Source organism: Pseudophryne corroboree, chromosome 4, assembly GCF_028390025.1.
Source record: "Pseudophryne corroboree isolate aPseCor3 chromosome 4, aPseCor3.hap2, whole genome shotgun sequence".
Taxonomy (NCBI): Eukaryota; Metazoa; Chordata; class Amphibia; order Anura; family Myobatrachidae; genus Pseudophryne; species Pseudophryne corroboree.
Window position 1 is genome coordinate 29,254,420 of NC_086447.1, and position 23,572 is coordinate 29,277,991.

The 23,572-nt window shown below is 41.3% G+C and overlaps 1 protein-coding gene across 1 annotated transcript in view; it reads right to left on the minus strand.

Annotated features, from left to right (window-relative positions):
* The window catches only part of LOC134910772 (uncharacterized), an 80,388-nt gene that overhangs the window by 22,666 nt on the left and 34,150 nt on the right, over nt 1-23,572 (minus strand). The window contains exons 7-10 of the mRNA XM_063919156.1: nt 17,804-18,095; nt 9,423-10,244; nt 7,934-8,117; nt 7,369-7,590 (exon numbers count right to left, since the gene is read on the minus strand). Coding sequence (XP_063775226.1) covers nt 7,369-7,590; nt 7,934-8,117; nt 9,423-10,244; nt 17,804-18,095 — 1,520 coding nt within the window. The remainder of the gene's footprint in view (nt 1-7,368; nt 7,591-7,933; nt 8,118-9,422; nt 10,245-17,803; nt 18,096-23,572) is intronic.

Consider the following 23,572-nt stretch of genomic DNA (forward strand, 5'->3'; position numbering starts at 1 on the left):
ACTGCTGTTAAGATAAAGGAGAAGAAATTGTGGATCCACTGCACTCATTGCAGAAAAGTCACATCTCCTAAGACAGCACAAGTGGAAGATATTATCCAAGACACGGCCTTGTCACTTCACCAGTGAAACCAGCAAGTTAGTGGTTCTGGCGCAAAAATCCCTAGAACCACTTGCCAATGCAGTATCTCTGTGGAGAGTTTATAACTCCTATATGAGCACTGTGAAGATCAAAGACACCAAAGGCAATGTTAAATAGAATGATGTTGATTGGACAAAGGCCAGACTATGGACTGTGGGGGTGCATTATCTCATAGGCATTTCTGATAACAGTAATAGTCATTCTGCTTGAGTTTGGTATTTACACTCCGGTTTCTGGTAAAAACATGACCAGTGATACAGGTAATTAAAAATATAGCACTAGTATGCTAGGCAGAGAACATGTACACAGATTCCTACAAAAACAGAATGACAGAGATGAGTTTATAGGTAACTCTATGATAGCAATGCATAGCAGAATTGCAGAGACTCTTAACAATAGTAACTGTTGGATTTGTACCCACCTACCTACCAGTGTAGATGCAGGTAAACCCTTTCTGTCTCATTACATAAGCACGCCAGACATGATGGACAGGGAATGGTCTTGTCATAAGCTGAAAAATGGTAGTCACACGTATGCCAACAATACACCTAAGTTACACAATATAGTAGACTTTCCATATTTGTATGTCTCAGAAGCAGGCTTGCTTTCTGTGCCTGCTCTACAAGTAACTGCAGCCACAGGGAAACCTGATTCTGCTTAAATATAAATGAAAAATCACACCCCAATGTACATAATCAGAATCAGAATCAGCTTTGTTGTCCAGGTGCACACTAGGAATTTGTTGTGGTAAAATGCATCGCAAAGCAGCAATATGAAGGAGGAATACATAGTATAAGAAGGGTGAAGAACGTAGCATTCATTACAAACATTACACATATGAGTTCATACTTCACATTGCAACTGTATGATAGACTCGACATATTAGACATATTATACATGTAAAAATGAAGGCTGATTGGCAGAGCAGCACTGAGGCAACCATCCTCGGCACCATCTTGAACTCAAACAATGCACATAATACAGAAGATTTAAGTAATACATCAAAAGATAAACCACACAGACATAAAAGAAAACCTTGAGCACACAGAAAGCATAATGCATGATTGGTGTAGGCATTTTGGGTAATAAACTCCAAGGGTTGTGTATTCCACCCTCACAAAGTACCAGATGTGGCAGCCATCTTGGGCGCACTGCGTAGGAGTACCCAGGATGGAATAGTCCACCACTAGAAGAGATAACACAAAATGGGGAGATTGTAGAGTGCTAAAGTTCAGAGTAGGGTTCCAACAAAACCACCAGGTCCATGTATTTTTCATCCCATCCAAAAGCGCACCACATAAGGCAGCCATGTTGGGCACACTATGAAGGTTACACAGTGGGAGATGAGCCATACAAGGACCAAATGCATATATGGGAAAACTGACATGTGTGTAGGAGTATGGTATACCCTGCATGGAAAGATCCAAATGAAGCACACCCTGCCCACGGAGGAACCATCTGAGGCAGCCATGTGGGGAGCACTGCATAGGTTGCTGCTGGCAGGGTGTGCAATCAGTGGAATTAAACATTACAGGAATAGCATTCAGTGGGGTGGAAGTATGCTGTAAGAAGAAAAAAGAAGAGAAAAACACATTTGCAGGAAAACTGTACTAACATTATTTTGTGAAAATTATAAATGTCCTGGTCTTATGAGAGCAGTGCAGGTGGGTGTGATAATGTGGGGAGCACACTAATGTCCAATGAAAATGATGAGCAAAGTCTGGTCCTGGTGCGCACACACCTCAGTTCCCTGCTCAGCTTGAAGGGCAGTCCCAGGGGCATTCATGAAGTTCTTGGACAGAGGAGTAGTAGGCATTGGTCCTGGTGTTCTCATGGCAGAGGTGAAGAGAGGCCACATAACGATCCTGAGATGCAGTGTTTGGTGAATTAATTTAATTAGAGATTCTAGCATAGTCCAAAGTACAAATCCAGTTCAAGCTCCAGTTCTAACTTCATCCTTAACATGCATACTTAACAAATGCATACTTCACAAATGCGTGCATGCCAAATCCTGACTACAGGCCTTGATGATATTGCTCTTAAATGCTACACACTATATCAGTTGGCAAAGGGAGAAGTGTGCAATCAGAAGTTCAGTTATTTAACAGAGGGGATTTTGCATTAAAGACAGATCACAGACATTTGCAGACAAACTTTCTTGGGGTGTGAAAAGTATAGCCAGAGAGAGATTATAGACTCAGATGGGAAAGTATTGAAGGTGAAAGGACAAAACTTAGGGTACACTAACTTCACTGGAGCTACATTTGTAGTTAAAATGTCACTGAACGACCTCAGAACCTGATGGCATTCAATAGATGCAAATGGAGTATTAATGGCTAACAATATTTTGTTTCACTTACCAAGAAATTAGGGTACTCCTGACAACAGCTCATGTGGAGATGCCAATGGTAACAATGCTGGGTACTTTATGATATATATAGGAGTGATTTATACTAAAATGTTTGGAATGCCCTAGCCTAAAAACATGTATTGAGTTTGTGGAAAATGGGCATACTCATTGATTCCTTTAGGTGCTGAAGGACATTGTGTATTCTCCTATGCAGTCCCCTTTGTGAGAGCCACTAATAATCTTTCTGATAGTGAACAAACTGCTGGCACTTTGTTTCCATTGTCCTTTATCTTGTGGAAAGATTGTGTCCCAAATATTGACAGTACTGGATAGTACTGTCAATATTTAAGATGGTACATAAGATGATAGGGGAATTGGTGGTATCAATCAATCAGACAGTGAAAGAAATTGTTCAGGTGAGAAAGGTGGCTTTACAGAATAGAATGACGTTGGATCACTTGTTGGCAGAAGAAGGTGGCATATGTGCAGTGGTAGGACAAGAATGCTGCACTTATATTGAAGATCACAGGGCTGAAATAGGTGCTCATTTAAGCAAAGTAGGAGAGTTGCAGTAGGAAATGAGGAAGATAAGAGCTGGTGAAGGTTGGGATAGACTTGGATCATTGGGAGGTAGTATTGCAAAACTTTTTTTTATAATACAGTATATTGTGTTTGCTGCCCTTATTGTGGGACTCATATACTTTACCATCAAGTGTGGTCCTGTAGTTTGTGTGCAATGTTGTAAAGGATTTAGGAAGTTCACCAAGAAATTACCATTGTAGTGATAGATCAGGAAGGTCCAATGGATCAGGTAGCTCAAAAGAATAGTCAGGAGCAGCAAGAAAGACGAGTGGTTTGTGCAGACATGAAAAGGTCATATGAAAGCTTGCAGCTCATGGAGGTTGACCCTGTATATCAGACTTTAGAGGAAGGTAGGGAAGGTACCCAGAATTTTAATTTCATTTATGAGATGGATAACAAGGTGGAAACTGACAAGGGTGATTATGTTCTACATGAAATACAGACACATTTCAATTAACTGTATCAAAACCATTTCAGCCGACACTGGAAGGTTCACATAAAAGGTAAGGATCTCCCATCCAGTGTGGCGAGCATTGATGCCAACCCCAGCGCCATGAAAATACCCTTTACCTGTTTTGTGTGTCTACCTAGCCCTCACTAGAAATTGTGAATTGGAACCTAAAGGTTTGCGTATTAGAGTGCCAAATATATTGGCAGAGAGAGGAATGATATGGATAAATGAATACACAAAATGGAAGCTGGATTTCAGTTTGTCTATTGTTCAAAAGAAACTGTTGCTTTAAATGTAATATGTGTTTGCAGAAACAAATTATTTGAGTTAGAAATAAAGAAGTGAGGTCAGCTGCACATTGGCCCTCATTCCGAGTTGATCGCTCGCTAACTACTTTCAGCAGCCGTGCAAACGCATAGTCACCGACCATGGGGGACTGTACTTTCACTTTGCAGGAGTGCCCGCCCAGCAAACGCCCAGCCACGCCTGGGTTTTTCCAAACACTCCCAGAAAACGGTCATTTGACACCCAGAAAGTCCCACTTCCTGTCAATCTCCTTGCGTTCAGCAATGCGAATGGAAGCGTCGCTAGAACCTGTGCAAAACCACAATGCTCTTTTACTCGTACGACGCGGTGCATACGCATGCACAGATTAGCCCCGTTCTGCCATAATCGTTGCACTGCGAAAATCCGTAGCAAGCGATGAACTCGGAATGACCCCCTGTATTTCATAAGGCTGCGGTTTAGAAAGTATACTGCAGAATAAGGCAATTAAAAGTAGGTGAGAGGTAAAATGTATTTTTGGTACTAAAGTCATAATCACAAGATGTTGAGCTAATTAATTGGAAATTCCCCATAAAGGGAGGTTATGAATTAATAATATATTTTGATATTTGAAATATGATTTGTCTATGTAAATGATTGGCCTGTTAATTTGATTGGTCTATATAATACTGTAATGAAGGTATATAAGATGAAATCAATGTGTTTATTATCAGTTCATAATACAGTGTTTTTATGGTGAGCCCCTGTATACTTCACATGCAATAAATCTATCAAAGGACATCATTGTTCTTCAATCATTTACTGCTACGATATCATGCTGGCTCCCAGCAATTTACAGTCTTTAACCCAGGAGAGCAAAGCAACCAGAGGGAACATGCTCATTCAGTGTCACTTCCTGCAGAAAAAGGGGATAACCAGCAAATACAGAGAAACTCCGGATAGGCTCTGCTAATTCCTGATAGTGATATCTATACAGGTGGTTGCACATCACGCAAGCCTTAAAGATTGATATTTTCTCACTCCTGATACAGAGGGGATTATTACAGCTGATACATTTGTCTGACACTGATGGAGTCCATACGCATATTAATCCAATGCTGTATAAACTATTCACACTGACTTATTTTGCTGTGAATGCCTTTGGAAAAAAAAGGTTTTCACACATATGACACTTTTCTGTGTATTTATCCCATGGCAAATTATTTGTTTCTGATTAATGAGGTTTATAAAGCTGAATTGGACTCCTGATTGACCGTAGCTCAATTCACAGATTTATTGTTCCAGTGCTTTTATACTCATTGGTGGTCATTCAGAGTTGTTCGCTCGCAAGCTGCTTTTAGCAGCTTTGCACACGCTAAGCCGCCGCCTACTGGGAGTGAATCTTAGCTTATCAAAATTGCGAACGAAAGATTAGCAGAATTGCGAATAGACACTTCTTAGCAGTTTCTGAGTAGCTCCAGACTTACTCGGCATCTGCGATCAGTTCAGTGCTTGTCGTTCCTGGTTTGACGTCACAAACACACCCAGCGTTCGCCCAGACACTCCTCCGTTTCCGCCCAGAAACACCCACTTCCTGTCAATCACATTACGATCACCAGAACAAAGAAAAAACCTCGTAATGCCGTGAGTAAAATTCCTAACTGCATAGCAAATTTACCTGGCGCAGTCGCACTGCGGACATTGCGCATGCGCATTAGCGACTATTCGCTCCGTTGCGACAAAAAAATAACGAGCGAACAACTCGGAATGACCCCCATTGTGACAGATACATTTCTTTGTAGGAAAACACTCAGTGGAACTGATATTTTGCAATCTATGTATTTAATAATCTATGAAATAAATGATTATTATATATAACACATTGGCTAAATCATTTCACATTTATCAGCAAAGCTAATTTATGTTTTTATTGTCGTTCTGAGATTATCATTACAACTTTCTTATCTTCTGTAGATCAGACCTTTTTATCTAAGATACTAATCAGGGACTGAGTGATATTTGCCTTACTCCTTTAGGATGTGTAAACCTGTGTTCTAGGCACTGGTGCATTAAGTATGAGGCAAGAGTAAAATATATAACACAGAGAGTGCTTCCTGGAAATCACAGAAAGGAAATAAATGTCTCCATGAAAGTTCTCTAATGGACATGGCAGATAATACACTGTTATACTAAATAATAAATAAAAGGTGACATATACAACTGTGACCTCATTGATGTTATTTTTCCACACAATTTTATTCAGCTGAATGGAAAAGTTGTGGAAATTTTCATCATGTTTCAGTGTACGGCCAACATGTGCTACCAAGAAGCCGTGTTTGGTAACTTGCCAATTTACTATTTTATATTGAGTAGCAAAATCTCCATTGTTATTAAATACTGGCTCCCCATCCACACGTCTCTCATTCCGCAAATAGCGATGTAGCTGTAAAATACAAGTAATATTGCAAAGAGCTTTACTTTACAAACTTTGGACAATAACATGTAGTAGAACACAGTATATGCTGAGTAACAGAGACTACAAAGTTGTACTATGGATATATAGATAAATACTGGCAAATTATACAGATACTAGAGATGAGTGAATCCAATCTGGGTTGAACAGAAGCAGCCAAGTTATATGTGTCTGAGTTGAGCTTCACATAGAACATGATTAAGAGGTGGGAACATATCAGGCATAGGCGTTTCTATAATGGGTGCAGTGTGTTTGGAGCACTTGGGCCCCTAGGTCCAAGGGGGCCCACACCACACACACTTCACCCATATAGTATACTTACCCCTCCGTAGTCCCGTGGCGGCCCTACAGTGCGGGCACAAATCACTTGGAAAATGGACGCTGGGGCCAATTTCAAGTGATTTGCACATGCTCACTGGGGTTGTCCCTGGGAACAAGGCACTGGCGCCAAGTTCCCGGAGATATGCGCAGTAGATTCTGGCACTTTGCCAGAGTCTACTAGCTGCTGGAGAGGAGGGCGCCCGCAATGCAGGCTGTATGCAGGTTACCCCAATATCAAGTCTGCGCTGCATCTTTGGTCGCATCAAATCTGAGATTGTATGCAAATGTCGTAATCAGACACACACTGCTGGCTTCTCATATCCACGTGTTTGAGGTGTTCAGTGATAGCTATTCTTGGTGGATAGACAGGAGTTGTGGTTCACCCTTTACCCTCACACTTGTGCCTGCATTGGACTAGTTCATTGTGCTGTTGGAACATCTGGAATGGCAGCATATTGTATACATAATTTGGGTGACAGATAGTCTTATCATGATTCTTCAGCTGTTGGCACTGTTCCGCCTTATATTGGTGTTTTTTGATGTTCTTTGCATCCTTTGCATCAGCTAGTTTGTTGCCATCTTTTAAGCATGCCGTCCTGCCTTTGCTGAGGTCTCATGACCTTATGTCCAATGCAGTTTGTCAGGGTTGTGAGCCTCTGAGGTGCAACAGCTGGCCATGGTCACTAAGCTCCTCTGCATCCCTGTGCTGACTCCTGGATTTGCCCAGTGAAGATGTTTCAGAAATATTGGTTGCTGTATATCCGCTGAGCATGCATTTTGATGCATACTGATTATTGGTCTGTCACAGTTTGTCTGTTCCATTGAGAGCTCCAGCATTGTTTTATTGTCTATCGATTTCCTGTAGAGATAACGGTGCCCAATCATTTTTGAAAAGTAGTTGACACATCTGCCCCCATCCCAGAATTCCACAGGCTTAGGCACTGAGCCATAATATGCCCACGGTGTATTTCCAATATCATCGTCATTGTCTGTGTATCTTTGTGGTTTTCCTAATTGCCATTTCCAATATTCAAATTTAACTAGCTAGTTTTATGCCACTTACCCTATTAAACTGTTTCATTTAGTTTGACCTTTATGCCCATTGTTTTTCCTCTTTATTGGTACTGTTTGTCTTGGCTCGCCTTTATAATGGCCTTTTACAAGGCATTTTACATTGGCGAGTTTGTTGTTGATTCCAAGCATGCATCCCACTAATGCTGAAGTGTCTGATCCTGATTCCGTTTATGTGGCTTGCAATTCCTGAAACCAGATCAACTGGGTTGTGGTCATGGGGCTCCTCTGCATCCTTTTTGCTGACTTTCTGTTTTGCCCGGGTTTGCTGTTACTGCCTACTTGTTTTCTGGAATTCCAGATGAGGGTGCATGGTTAATGCATTTGATGGTTCTGAGGTAACTAATTTTTGTTCCATTGGCTCTTCCATCATGGCATGCTGCCACTTAGGTGTCCCAACTTGATTCCCATTGGGACCATAAGGTTCGTACTCTCTCAGACCTGTAGTGTCCATTGCATTGAGAGACTACATTTCCACATTTTGTTTAAACTTTCCCAGTCACTGTCTGGATTTTTGTTAGTTTTCTTAATTGGCATTTTTCCTATCTTTATTTAACTTTGGAGCTTTTTGCCATTTGTCACCATTAGTGGTGTGGTCTCAAGGGATTTTGCCCTGTTTTCATCCTGAACCATGGAGACTGAATGGCTATTGTACTACTGTCAGTTTTTTACAAGATTTCACCTGGGCAAAGTTGTCCCCGCCCACCTCCACACAATTCCTCCATCCCTCCTTTCCCTCCTTGTGTTAGCTGACTTTATTAATGTGTTACAATATTGTTTACAATATGGATGCCTGTCATCTAATGGTTAGTTGGTCTACTTTTCTGTCCTTCTCTTATTGATCCTTGTTTGAGAGTCTCCTCCCCTTAACAAAGGGTTATGTGTTCGAAGGTAAACATTTGCTACTGTATTTTAGATTTCCACACTTTTACTTGGGCAATCAGCGGTCACTCTCTTGATGAGGACCCCTTGTACATGGTTTGTATTTGAAGAATTTTTTAAGGTTTTCAGTGAGTTTGTTTGAGTTATGGTGGCTAGCTCAACTCTTGGTTACGACTTATGTGGTGGTCTCAGCTAGGGGCCCCAAAGATTGTTACTAGATTCATTACCCTGTAATATAACTTTTAGGCTTATTGCCCTTATAGTGTCAGAGGCTTGGTTTTCTAACAGTGCTTTGGAGCATTTGGGGGGGATTTTGTGTCTGTCAGATCTTGATTAGCTTGTGTTCCTGGGCTGTGGTCAGGGCCTGGAGTTGGAGATGAAGCAGTATGTAAGAAGCTGGGTGGCTTGATTAAATTGATGGCACAGTGGTCAGCTGATTCAGACAAGCATAGCGTCACCCATTCTCCAGCACCTGTGGGTAGTTCCCCCTGAAACATTCTAGGGTTACCAGCAATACTATTTTGCAGGTGCTGGCTGTGACAAGGAGCAGCTGCAATGGAGATGGCAGTAGACGGAGCTGCAGCAGAAGATAGCATGGGATGAAAGCTTGGTGATCAGTGTTGTAGTACCATCAGCAGCTGTAATGGTAAGTGATGAGGTCTGCATCTGAGGTCTATGGAATGCAGTGTGACAGTGACCTACGTACTTGCCTTTAAATATGCAATTGTCCTTAAATATTATATATTCTATGCGATACTGTATATGCCTCTCCTACAGTTTTGACAGTAAATTTTTAAGAAACCCTACTACATTGGCAGAACTGTGACTGCATTTGCATGTGGTATGTGCTAAAAATTACTGTCATTGTAGTAATAAATTACATACTTACCTGATGTCTATATCTATAGGAAGGATACATGTTTTGAGGAGACTGTCCACCTAAGTACATATGCATATTATGTAAAGCATGTGCCATGGAATAAACTGCTTTATATACTCGATCAGTCAGTCCTGGGCTGTGAAAACTAGCAAACTCTGTTATACGTTTCCTCCCAGGACAGTTGCAGAGTGATTTCTGATATACTTCGCTATACAAGTTATTTATATTTTTATCACGTGACAAACAATTCGCCCAGAAAAGCCATATATGTTCTAATAACTTGTCCTCTGGGTGATTCAAAGGCTGGAAACTGTCATAGAAACTTCTCATATCCCGCATGGTCAGAGATGAAGGTTGAAGGGCCAAACTTCCATTAAATACATCCATGTAATGTTCCATTAGAAATGGGATTAAGGCAAATGTTGGACCAAACACTAGAGTCTTATCAGCGATCACATCTGTCAATATTGTTAAAAGATCAGCTAAAAATGAAGAATATGTCCCGCAGAGTATTATAACCTGGGCAGATGACTTTCTAAGAGTATTAGCTCTCTCCTTGTTTATTTCATGTAAGACATCTAATTTGGAATGCTTTATTTTTATTATGTAGGCAACACAGACACTTCTGGAAGTCAGATATTCCGTCAGAAGCTGAATTTCTTCATTACCACTGTCATCATCAGAAGCTAAAACTCCAACCCATGTCCATCCAAACAACTCGATCAGACTTGATAGCACAGAATAACTGGCCCGGTCCCCTTGTACTGTGCGGTAGAACGTTGGATAGAGGTTGCGGTCACTGAGAAGATAACTGGTTGCTCCATAGCTGATCTACACAAAAACACAACATTTGAAAGAAAACAGTTTCAAAGATTGTGCAACATGATGAAATAGACGGAGAACACTAAAAGCTGTTCTTTGGTCACCCTCATGACCTGAATTTGTCATTGTCTTAAAATAACTTTGAGTATGGAAAGTGCTACATTTAACAATAACATTAGCTGATTGATATCCCTATTAATTTGTTGTCCATACTTTGCATACACAGTATAGACTTTACACAGATGGCTGCTCACCGATTACCCACTGTACACAATGGGCCTGATTCATGGTTGTAAGTAGAGCACAAAAAGAAAGTAACTTTGTGTATGGAACAAACCATGTTGCAATGCCAGGGGAGCAAATACATTTATATTATCTGTGCAGGGTAAATACTGGCTGCTTCTGCATGTAGCACACAGGTGTCAGACTGCTTTATTTTTACACTGCAATGTAGATTTCAGATTTAACGCACCACACCCAAATCTAACTCTCTCTGCACATGTTACATCTGCCCCCCCTGCAGTGCAGCATGATTTCGCCCAGGTTCTTGGTTTTTGGCTTTACTTACAAACATGAATCAGACCCTATATGTGTGTAATAATGTACTCAAAGTACTTGGTGCATATGTCCTGTGTGTCCTGGCAATCCTATATGCTGCCTTGTTCCCTTCTTCTTACTATGGTGGTCATTCCGAGTTGATCGCTCGCTAGCAGTTTTTAGCTGCCGTGTAAATGCTATGCCGCCACCCACTGGGAGTGTATTTTAGCTTAGCAGAAGTGCCAACGAAAGGATCGCAAAGTGGCTACAAAAAAATTTGTGCAGTTTCAGAGTAGCTTCAGACCTACTCAGCACTTGCGGTCACTTCAGACTTTTCAGTTCGTTTTGACGTCACAAACACTCCCTGCATTCGTCCAGCCATGACTGCGTTTTTCCAAACACTCCCTGAAAACGGTCAGTTGACACCCAGAAATTCCCACTTCATGTCAATCACTCTGCGGCCAGTAGTGCAACTGAAAAGCTTCGCTAGACCCTGTGTAAAACTACATCGTTCATTGTAATAGTATGTCGCACGTGCGCATTGCGCCGCATACACATGCGCAGAAGTGTAATTTTTTAGCCTCATCGCTGCACAGTGAAGAAATGCAGCTAGCGATCAACTCGGAATGACCCCCTATGTGCTGAGTGATGAGGCCTGATACCTTCTATACTTTAGAAAACTCTAGGTTTAAAAATTACCTTATAAAAAAGTGCACTATGTGTTACCATTATGATAAGCATTAGTAAATAATTTAGTCACATAAACCACATAAGCTTTAATAACGCAAATAAGAAATACATAAAAACTCCACTTTATATAAAGTATGAGCTCAAATGTACAATTATCACTTATCACAGGAAAATCAGTCTTTTCATAGTAGGGTCTGCAGTATATCCAATTTGGAAACAGCAGAACAGATTCAATGTACTAGATCAGGAATCCCACAAGGGAGGAAGATATTTGTGAAGCAGAGGAAGAAAGAAAAAGCGGTGGTTGCTACTTTTTATACAGATATACAATACAAGTGTGGCTTTGCAAATGAGTCTACTGTACTTCTTCCCGGGCTTCCCCAATTGCTTTAATAGGCAGCCTCACCCACCCTCAATCTCACCCCTATGAAACTTGTGATTCACGGACTGGGTGTACTGCTTAGTAAATTATAAACACAACACAGCCAGTACACTGTGTGTAAATGTGTGATTGTGTCTTAGTATGACTCTTGTAATTTTAAAAGCCACAATTGCATGGCATATCTGTGTAAAAAGCAGCAAACACAGCTTTTTCACAACTGATTGGTATATCTGTGTGCTCCAATGTGAACAAGCACCAGTGTGAAATTTACGTCTATCGGTGAGGGCGTTCTCAGGTACGTGTAGTGCTCACGTCACCCGGCACCCGGCAGCGGTCAGAGTAGGCAGTGGAAAGCAGCATAGCCAGGTCACGCTACGGCTTCCTTCTCTGCTATATTTTGAGGCAGCAAAGAGCGGCATCCCTACAGCCAGGCCACGCTACGGCTCCCCTCTCCATTACACTTAGAGGTAACAAGGAGTGGCATCTCCATAAACAGAACGGCTTCAACTACCGCAAATAATCTGTGAGATCTAACCAAACACTCCACCTCTCTACATTCAGGTACCTCAGCCGACTCTCTCAACCCCACTTACTGGAGCTTCCCCCTGCAATGTATTAAACACCAGGGGCAGGCAACGATTTAGTTACGGGACAGCAGAAGTTGGCGCTACTTTTCTTTCCTTTAATCTCAGTGTATGGTCGTCCCCTACTCTCATTATATCCATTCACAGCTATTATAGCACATGGGATAACAGCAGAATGGGTACCCCATTTTAACAAAGATATTTTTTTCTATTTTCATATCATAGAATGTAAGCAATTGCAAATTAACACAAATTATCTATCTACTTTCTCTGTGTGTGTGTAATTAGTATTATTGAAGGAACTAATTACCTCAAATACTGATTGGTGGGTCTCTGGCCTTTAATGTGTGTACTGGTAATTACCAGGATTAATCCTGTGACTTTTTTTCATTAAGATTATCAGTGTGTATTTTCCTATTTGGCTATATGTTCACATGATTTCTATCCTTTTGGATTATATCTTGTCTGATACAAATGTATCTCTTGAAGGTGTCTAATATTGATAGATTTTTGTTACAAAAATTCTTCTAGAGAGTGGTAAAACAAAATTGCATCTTTGTCACATGTGTCAGATTGATTGATACAATTCTTGTACATTTTTTGAACTCTTTAGCCTGCTAACCAAAGCTTACTGTATATCATATTACTATTAGCATTAGTATTGTTCTGCTAACAGTACTTCTTTGATTGTTTCTGTTTTGACACTAATATATCTCTTAGAGGTACAATTATTTTACTCTTCTTTGTTACAGAGACTCTTTTAGAAATTGGAAATGAAATACTGTACCTTATGCAATTTTGCCACACCTGTGTCAGATTGAGTGATACCTGTTTTGTAATCTATGGTCCATTAACCAAAATTTATATGACATTAACAATATGTTCTGCATGGATCACACACTCATAATTCATATTTAGCTTGAAGGTATTTATTCATAACACTGTTAATTAGCCACATAAGTATCCCATTTGCAGAACCGGACTGCTGCCATAATTAGTGTCCCAGGAACACAGAATACATTAAATTTGCACAAATTGTGCCTATATTAATAAAATAATTAGCACATATTTACTCTGTGTGGAACACTGAGTGTATTTAACACATATACACACCCCTAATATTTTCGCAGAATAGCCTTTTTCTTCGGATGTTAGTTTAACTAAGTAATTGTACTGCTACACTTTTTTAGAATAATTATCTATTTCAAGTTTTTAATATTTTTGTATTGTCAACTAATCAGTTTCTTATAACTAGTGTCAATATTTCTTAATGTAAAAATAAAAGTTACGTTTTAACAAACTAACAAAACTTCATTAAAAGAGTGCACCAAAAGGGAAGCCTTCCTTGAATGAGCTTTTCTATAGCTCATTCATCCTATACAAATATCTGTGTGCATGTCTGAGTCTATATACGAAGCATGACAAAACTTTTTTTGCCAAAATTAGAAAAAAGCTGTGAATGCTACTTTTTACACAGATATACAATACACAGATATACATTTTCACTGGGGCATAGACGCACACAATCAGCTCAATGCAAAAAAAACATCTTCTGTGCTTATACTGGTACTGTAGTTACTGTGAGTGATCATGAGTGCCCCAGCCATAGTACTGTATAAGCATGGTATTATTGTATCACTGTCACCATGAAATTGCAATGTCCGAGAACATGGCACAAGTCATGGTGTCCAAAAAAAATTAGATGTGTAATGTAAAATACACAGTATATCATGAGTGATCATTAGTGTCCCAGCTCAAGCACTGCCAAATTTGCAGTGTGTAATAAAACAAATGTTATCGTGATAAGGCTTGTTAAACATACATTACAGTATATCCACAATAATATAACATGCTTCTTTATAGTGTTCAGTGCATATGAGATGGAAATAAAAAAGCATCTAAAAACTACAAGCATCGTTTCACTTTACAATGGAGAATTCAGACATGCGCAATTTTGGGTTCGAAAAATGTTACATCTGTGGACAAACACCAGTATTGCACCTGAAGGAGACTCAGTTTATTACATTGCGACTTAATACGCCATGCTGCGACAAGGCTCAGGGAAATGTAATCCTACTAGATTTTCACACTACACGCACAATGGAGGATAGATGAGTGTGGCTGCATCTGTATACGTACAATTTGTTATACTCAGACTTGTATATTATGTAATCCTTTGTTCAGATGTCTCAAGAAATGTCATTTTTAAATGAGAATTGATATTTGTTAATTATGTCTGATAATCTTTGGTTTATTTTTTTAGCAATTTTGTAAAATGACCTGATGCATATACATTTTTGGTAAATGGTTTCAAATTATCCTTTTATGTGCTTGAGCACAGGTGTTTACTATTAAATTGAGTCATGATACTCTGGGGGTGATTCAGACCTGATTGCTGCTGTGCAAAAGCGCACAGCGGGCGATCAGGTAGTAACTGCGCATACATTCATGCATATTCACTGCAATGCGCATGCGCATTGGACAGCAACAAAGGGCATTGCCAGTCAGCGATGGGATGGTGTGAAAAATCTGATTGCACGGGCATTCACAAGGTGATTGACAGGAGGAAGCCATTTGCGAGTGGTAACTGACCGTTTACTGGGAGTGTCTGGAAAAATGCAAATGTTTGCCCAAGCATTTTAGGCAGGGTGTGTGATGTAATCTCTGCCCCTGATCAGCCTGTTCTCATAGCAATGTAGGAGGAGTAAGTACCGGGCTGCACAGAGACTTCTATAGTAACATAGTAACATAGTAACTAAGGTTGAAAAAAGACAATTGTCCATTGAGTTCAACCTATTTGTGGTCTCCTATGCAGTCTCATTATAGGATAAGTTATTTTTATGTTAGGACTAGTTATATCAACTATAATGCGTGCCTATGCACCATAACCCTGAATATCATTATCCAATAGGAATTTATCTAACCCATTCTTAAAGGTGTTGACTGAGTCCGCCGTTACTACTCTCTCAGGCAGGGAATTCCAAACACGTATTGTTCTTACTGTGAAAAATTTTGCCTCAATGTGCGAAAACTCCTCTCCTCTAACCTAAGTGAGTGACCACGTGTCCTCTGTGCTGATCTTATAGAAAACAGGTCCCTCTCAAACTCTGTGTATTGACCCCTTATATATTTGTAGAGGTTGATCATGTCCCCTCTTAGTCTCCTCTTTTCCAATGTTAACATGCCTAGCCTTGCAAGCCTTTCCTCGTATTCCAGCGTCTCCATGCATTTGATAAGTTTGGTCGCCCGCCTCTGAACCTTTTCTAGCTCCAGGATATCCTTTTTGTAATATTGTCCCAAAATTGCACACAGTATTCAAGATGTGGCCTCACTAGTGATTTATATAATGGGAGTTTAATACTCTTGTCCCTTGCATCAATTCCCCGTTTTATGCATGCTAATATCTTATTAGCCTTCTTTGCTGCACTCCTACTTTGGGTACTGCTGCTTAATTTGTTATCTATGTGAACCCCTAAGTCTTTTTCCAGTACAGAATCCCCTAATATTACCCCATTTAGTTTGAAGGTGTTATTTTTGGTCTTGCCCCCACAGTGCATTACCTTACACTTGTCTGTGTTGAATCTCATTCTCCATTTTGCTGCCGATGCTTCCAGTTTAGTTAAGTCATTCTGAAGAGACTCAGCATCCCCCTCCGTATTTATAACCTTACACAATTTGGTATTGTCTGCGAAAATTGACGTTATGCTCTCTAGACCTACTGATAGGTCGTTGATGAAAATGTTGAACAAAAGTGGTCCAAGTACAGACCCTTGTGGCACACCACTTAGTACTTTAGTCCAATTTAAAAATGATCCATTGACCACAATGCGCTGCTCCCTATTATCTAACCAATTACTGACCCAAGTGCATATTGTGCTCCCTAGCCCTATTTCTTGTAGCTTATAGATAGGACGCATGTGTGGTACAGTGTCAAAAGCTTTGGCAAAGTCTAAAAAGATTACATCCACCTCCTTACCCTGATCAAGGTTCGCACTTACTGTTTCATAAAAGCCAAGTAAGTTGGTCTGACATGATCTGTCCTTCACAAATCCATGTTGGTTCCTTTTAATTACCTTATTTGCTTCAAGGAAATTTTTAATACTGTCCCTTAGAATACCTTCCAATACTTTCCCCACTATAGATGTAAGACTAACTGGTCTATAATTACCTGGTTCAGCTTTGCTCCCCTTTTTAAATATCGGCACTACCTCCGCTATACGCCAGTCTTTGGGAACCATACCCGATTTATCCGAATCCATGAAGATCAAAAATAGAGGTCTTGTTAGTTCAGCGTGCAGCTCCATAAGAACCCTCGGGTGAATTCCATCGGGACCAGGTGACTTATTAATCTTTAACTTTTTAAATCGGTAACAGACTACCTCCTCGCATAAAAAAGCATTTAGCAGTGGGACATTATCTTTGTTGAGATTTTGTGTTAGACCCAGCATTTGGTCCTCTCATAAATACCATTGAAAAAAACTTGTTTAGTTTGTTAGCTATGTCATTATAATTTTTTATTAAAAATCCACACAGTGGATTTTAGCAGCTTGACATACATATAGGATCACACACTTGCAGAGTGAATTTACACTCCCCCTGGAGGCAGTGACTATCTGAATGCAGGACAGCAAAGTTAGCAACCCAGAGATCATGTCTGAATCACCCCCTCTGTTTGATACAACATTGATCACATCAATAAAGAGCTCCAGCTACCACAAACTACATACCGTATTCCTTCTGAAGAGACTGCCACTGGGAGAGGCAGAGAAACTAGTCAAGGATACCACATCTGTTGACTCCATTGACCCCAATGAGGGACATTTCATGCTCCAAGCCCTGTGGATTTGGACTGCCTTATTGAAAAGAGCAGCAGCGCACTCCCTTCCACCTGTGACAGCCTGAAATGGATGTTACAACCCATCTTGTTGCTGTCAGTAACAAAGAGGAGGAGAATGAGATGGCGCTAGTCTATACATTAATCTGGCAAATTGCATAAGACTTTCCTTTCTGAATGTTGTCTTTTTGATACACCCCTCTTCCACCTCTCTGGTCATGATGGTCAGTACTTGCAGATAGGATTTGATTTAGCATTCTCACATTTGCATAAATTCACATTCTGAGTATGCACAGTGCATAAACACATAATAAACAAAAACGTAAGCATACTTTATGATGCTGGCTAAATATAGCAGTTTGTTAAAATGCAGAAATGAAATGCTTTGGTTCACATGTGCAGATTTTATATCTCTCACCACACTTTGCTTCGTTTTACAATGTCGTTTCATTTATCTAAAGTATCAACCATCCCATGAATATTAATTTGAACTGGATAAATTACTGTTGATGAATAATATTGAAATATATATATATCTTACCTGTGTGTATCCGTATAATGCCAATATCTGTGCCATGGGCAATGTTGTTAGCGAACTGTGATCTCCAATAAAACCAGATAACTTTCTATGTCCCATACAGGAATAGTTTGGAATTGTCTTCCTTGATCCTGATAAAATCTGGAGGACACTCTTTACAGCTTTCTTGGATTGTGTACAAGAATCATATATGTGATATCCCAGAGTAACATTGGGTAATATTGTCTGATCTTTGTTAATTTCTTCAATGACGTAAATGAAAGTTAGAAGATATTTGTAATACAGAGGAATCGGCCTATGGAAATATTATCATGAAATGCGTTAGTGATTTGTGACATCTTGAGTTGTGTTCCACTGTTAATGGCACTGTGAGTGATGAAACATAATAAACTCATGTGAGATATATGGGGGAATGTAGTTAATATACTAGCAGTCGGGATCCCAGCAATCAAAATACTGATGCCAGGATCCTGACCGCCGAGAATGCCGACAGCTGCACCAGGGCTGTTCCCACTCGTGGGTGTTCACGATACCCATAGAGTGGGAATAGAACCTGTGGGGCGCGTAGCCACAGAGCCCACAAGGGGCTTTCTAGAGCTCGCCTCACTACCGGCATTATGATGGTCAGGATCACGGTGTTGGTATACTGACCTCTGGGATCCCGGGTGCTGCCATTCCATCACAAACCCATGGTGGTATCATAAAGTTTTAATTATCACCATTAAGTTGTCAAGATATCTGTTTGTAATTTGATCAACATAATCTTTGATCCTTATGTGTATAATGTTGTAAATTACAGCTACTTATGTCAACTTGTTGTACTTCTTTGCTTGCCTGTAGATATACGTAACCTCCATGATGGACAAAACTTATGCCCACATTATAATAAAGTTCCTCCATTGGAAGAGTAACAGCAGCGCCAAATCAATGATGAAATGATTGCCGTTTATGGTGATGAAAATCCATCATATGACTATGTTGTGAGGGGAAAAAGGAGCTTTCAAACTGGTCACATGTCCCTCTCAGCTGAGCCTCAATCCAGGAGACCCTCAATCATGGATGATCTTGACATAGTGAAGAAAGGGGAGGATCTTTTCCCCGAAGAGAGATGACTACCCATTGAAGTGATCATGAAAGAAGTTGGCATTAGTTATAGAAGAGTGTAGAAGATTATGCATGAGCAGCTGCACATGTCTAAAGTGTCATCACGATGGGTTCTTCCTGCTTGCTGACCCCATTTCTCAAGCAAACTCAATGTGAACTTTTGCAGTGGGTGTTGACTCTGTTGAAGCAGGATGAAGATAATTTATTTGCACATCTCATGACTATGGATGAATGTTGGGTCTACCTGTACAATCTGGAGACCAAAGAAATGAGCAAGGAGTGGAAACACTCCTCCTTTCCTCTCCCAAAATGGTTAAGGTGCAGAAATATTTGAGACTGTCATGGTGTAATCCAGATTACCTTCCAAAGGGTGAGACCATCACCAGCTCTGACTACTGCAACCTCCTGCAGAAATTGTGAGACGTCGTGAAAGAAAAATGCTGTGATCAGCAAAGGCATCCATCTCCTAGTTAACAATGCAACTGCACATTCCACCCAGGCATCCACTGTGAAAGCTGACAGATGTGGATATTACATTTTACCCCATCCTCCCTATTGTCCTGATCTCACAACCAGCAACTTCTTTCTCTTCCCTGAGATGAAGAAGCCAGTTCAGGGCAGGCAATCAGATATTATGTAATTCTGGAAGTGGAACAGTGGTTCTCAAGACAATCTCAGGATTTCTCTAATGATGGGATTCAGAAGGTCAAGAAATGCTGTCAGAAATGTGAGGCTCTGAAGGGTAACTTTGTGGAGAAGACTTTACTTCAACATATCACTTTAACCTTCTATCTAATTCTGTTCATAGTGATACTTGGAACTTTTTGACACCCCTCTGAAATGCCAGGTGTCCAGGGAGAATGGTAAAAAATGGTTGGTATTGGGATGCTGGCAGTCGGAATACCAACAGTGGCATCATGATGCTCATAATCCTGACACCTAGCAGGTAAGTATTCTAGCCCTAATCACTAACTTCCCTAACCCTCTTTTCCAACATCCTGACCCAAACCCCCATCCCCAGTCTAACTCAAACCCAGGGCTGTTTCTAGCCAATTTGGCTCCCAGTGCGAGATTTCAAAATGCGCCCCCCCTCATTAAAATGGGTGTGGGCTCATTAAAGTGGGCGTGGCCTCATTTGATATCATCACGGCCACCACAGGGAAAAATAAAAAAATCTAAAGCCCCCAATTTACTCAGTACGGCAGGCAGGTGTCCCCATTTTACACATCACGGCAGGCAGGTGTCCCCATTTTACACATCACGGCAGGCAAGTGTCCCCATTTTACACAGTATGGCAGGCAGGTGTCCCCATTTTACACATTACGGCAGGCAGGTGTCCCCTTTTTACACAGTATGGCAGGCAGGTGTACCCTTTTTACACAGTATGGCAGGCAGGTGTCCCCATTTTACACAGTACGTAGGCAGGCGTCCCCATTTTATAAATTACGCAGGCAGGTATCCCCATTTTACACAGTGCGGCAGGCAGGTGTCCCCATTTTACACAGTGCGGCAGGCAGGTGTCCCCATTTTACACAGTGCGGCAGGCACTTGTCCCCATTTTACACAGTGCGGCAGGCACATGTCCCCATTTAGCACAGTACGGCAGGCAGGTGTCCCCTTTTTACACAGTATAGCAGGCAGGTGTCCCCATTTTACACATTACTCAGGCAGGTGTCCCCATTTTATTCACTACGACAGGCAGGTGTCCCCATTTTACACAGTACACAGGCAGATGTCCCCATTAAATACAGTGCGGCAGGCAGGTGTCCCCATTAAATACAGTGCGGCAGGCAGGTATCCCCATTAAATACAGTGCGGCAGGCAGGTGTCAAGTGGGGGGGGGAGGAAGGGGGAGGAAGGGAGAGGAAGGGGGGAGAGAAATACTACTTACATATACAGAACCTTCCCGCTCACCTCCCTCGCGCCGGCCGCCTCCTCCTTCCAGGTAGTCTGCTCCTCCTCCATCATCCGAGTACTCCTGCTCGGGGGGCGTGGTTTCGCGGAATTACGCGATTGCATCGTGACGTCATGACGCAATCGCATCATTCCGTGAAACTCCGCCCCCCGAGCAGGAGTGCTCGGGAAGAGGAAGGAGGAGCAGACAAGGACACGCAAAGTGCCGCAGCGGGCGCCCCGTGCAGTTGCACGGCTCGCCCGCCGCAAGAAACGGCACTGCTCAAACCCTCCCCAGTGGTGCCTAACCCTAACCTCTTCCACCCAACTGCCTAACCCTAACCCTCTCCTCTGTAGCCTAACCTTAACTCTATCCCCACAGCCTAGACCTATCCTACCCCCTTTGGCTTACCTCTATTGACTATGGATGAATGTTGGGTCTACATGTACGATATGGAGACCAAAGAAATGAGCAAGGAGTGGAAACACTCCTCCTTCCCTCTCCGAAAAAGGTTAAGGTGCAGAAATATTTGGTACTGTCATGGCGTAATCCTGATTACCTTCCCAGTGGTGCCAAACCCTAACCTCTTCCACCCACCAGCCTTACCCTAACCCTCTCCTCTGTAGCCTACCCTTAACTCTCTCCCCACAGCCTAGACCTAACCTACCCCCTTTGGCTTACCTCCCATGACTCTCTACAGCCCGGCATACCTTTGTACAGGTTCCCAGCATTGGAATCCCGGTACAGGGATTGCGATCCATGTTGAGATCCCGGCGCATATGTTCTAAGCTGTGTCGGGATTCCAGTGTCAGTATTCCAACTGCTGGGATCCTGAACGACAAGATCCTAACCAGATCCTGTTTAAATATTGTTTTTCCATTTCACATGTCAGTAAGATGTAAGTAACTAAGGTATTTTCAAAGGTAGCAGACTCTCACCTGTCTAAATTACTCACTTTCAATTGTGTCAATTTATGACTTTAGTGTTCACCATTGTTCATCTGTATTTGATTAGTGCACTGTTTTGTATATGGTTAAGCGCTATTACTTGATTTTATCCATCCAGTTACTCAGGTCGGCTACCTTTTGGTATAAGCAGCTCGCCTAACAACATCAGATTATTTACTCAAGTCCTAATTCATATTTGTACACAATGCCAATGTTCACGCAACTCAGCGATTATTGGCAGACTGAGCATGCACCGTGATAATACTGCATACGTTCCAAGGTACCTTTGCAATACCATTCACAGTGAGATCTTTAAAGCAGAGTGATTGACAGGAAGGGACCATTTGGTGGGGGTAATTGGGAGTGGCAGCAAAAATGCAGGTGTGTAATGTCCCTTTTTGAGGTATTTATCTGCCTTCAGCTGTGATCTTGTATGTAGAGAAACATGACCCCAGTGTCGTTACTGCTGCGGCCAGTCTGCATGATCATAGAGTAACACGGGGAGTTGCTGTTCCTCACTATTACGTTGATGCTGCAATTGCTGAGAACGTTATGATGGCTCCTGTGGGCATCTATATCCTTTCTGGGTGTCAGTTTCACTTATGCTGATTGGCAGGTCAGTAGTCTGGAAAAACGCAGCTGCATAGGCAATGGGCGTACAGGCATGAATTAGGCCCTCCATGCACAGGTCTTCATCATTTTTATACTTACCTTCTGAATCAGGCCCTGTGTCTTTTAAGGTAACTACGCAGATAGTTTAAATAAATCCTTGCCTATTACTCAGATATTAATTATTTTATTTATTTATTAACATTTACTAATATAGTGCCTGTGTATTCCATTGCACTTTACAATTGGTGAAAAACAGTAATAAATCAAGACTGGGAAATAACAGACAGTTATAGAGGTAGGAGGGCCCTGCACGCATGCTTACACTCTATAGGGAAATAGGAATTGATACATGGTTCCGGTATGAATGGTCGACAATGTTAAGGTCAACACTCATTAGGTCGACTGCTATTGGTCGACATCGACATGGTCAACATGAACTAATGGTCGACACATGAAAATGGTTGACACATGAAAGGTCGAGATGAGTTTTTTTAATTTTTTGTGTCGTTTCCTGCGTAAAGTGATGGGGAACCCCAATTAGTGCACCGCGTCCCCTTGCATGGCTCGCTTTGCTCACCATGCTTCGGGCAAGGTGCCTCGCTATGATACCGCTGCGCTCGGCACAGGTTACCGTTCCCGATCGTAGTCCATGTGGATCGTAAAGTATGAAAAAGTTCCAAAAATGAAAAAAATGTAGAAAAACTCATGTCAACCGTTTCATGTGTTGACCTTTCGTGTGTCGACCATTAGTCCATGTCAACCATGTCAATAAAGAACCAATAGTGGTCGACCTAATGAGGGTCGACCTTAACATTGTCGACCATCTGACCGGATACATTGATACACAAGGATAAGTGCTACATATTGGTGGGCTGTATGATCCAGTGACACAGGAATGCCAGGCTGGGGTCAGGAGGATGTAGAGAGAGACACAGGAAACATGTAAAGTTTTCGGTGCTTATAAAAGAAAAGTATTTTGGTAGAATAGCCTTTGGAGGTTATGTGGGTGTTTCTGGAATATTATTTATTATTTATTTATTACCACTTATTTATATAGCGCACACATATTCCGCAGCGCTTTACAGAGAATATTTGACCATTCACATCAGTCCCTGCTCCAGTGGAGCTTACAATCTATTTTCCCTATCACATGTACACACAGACACATTTCACGCTAGGGTTAATTTTGTTAGGAGACAATTAACCTATCAGTAA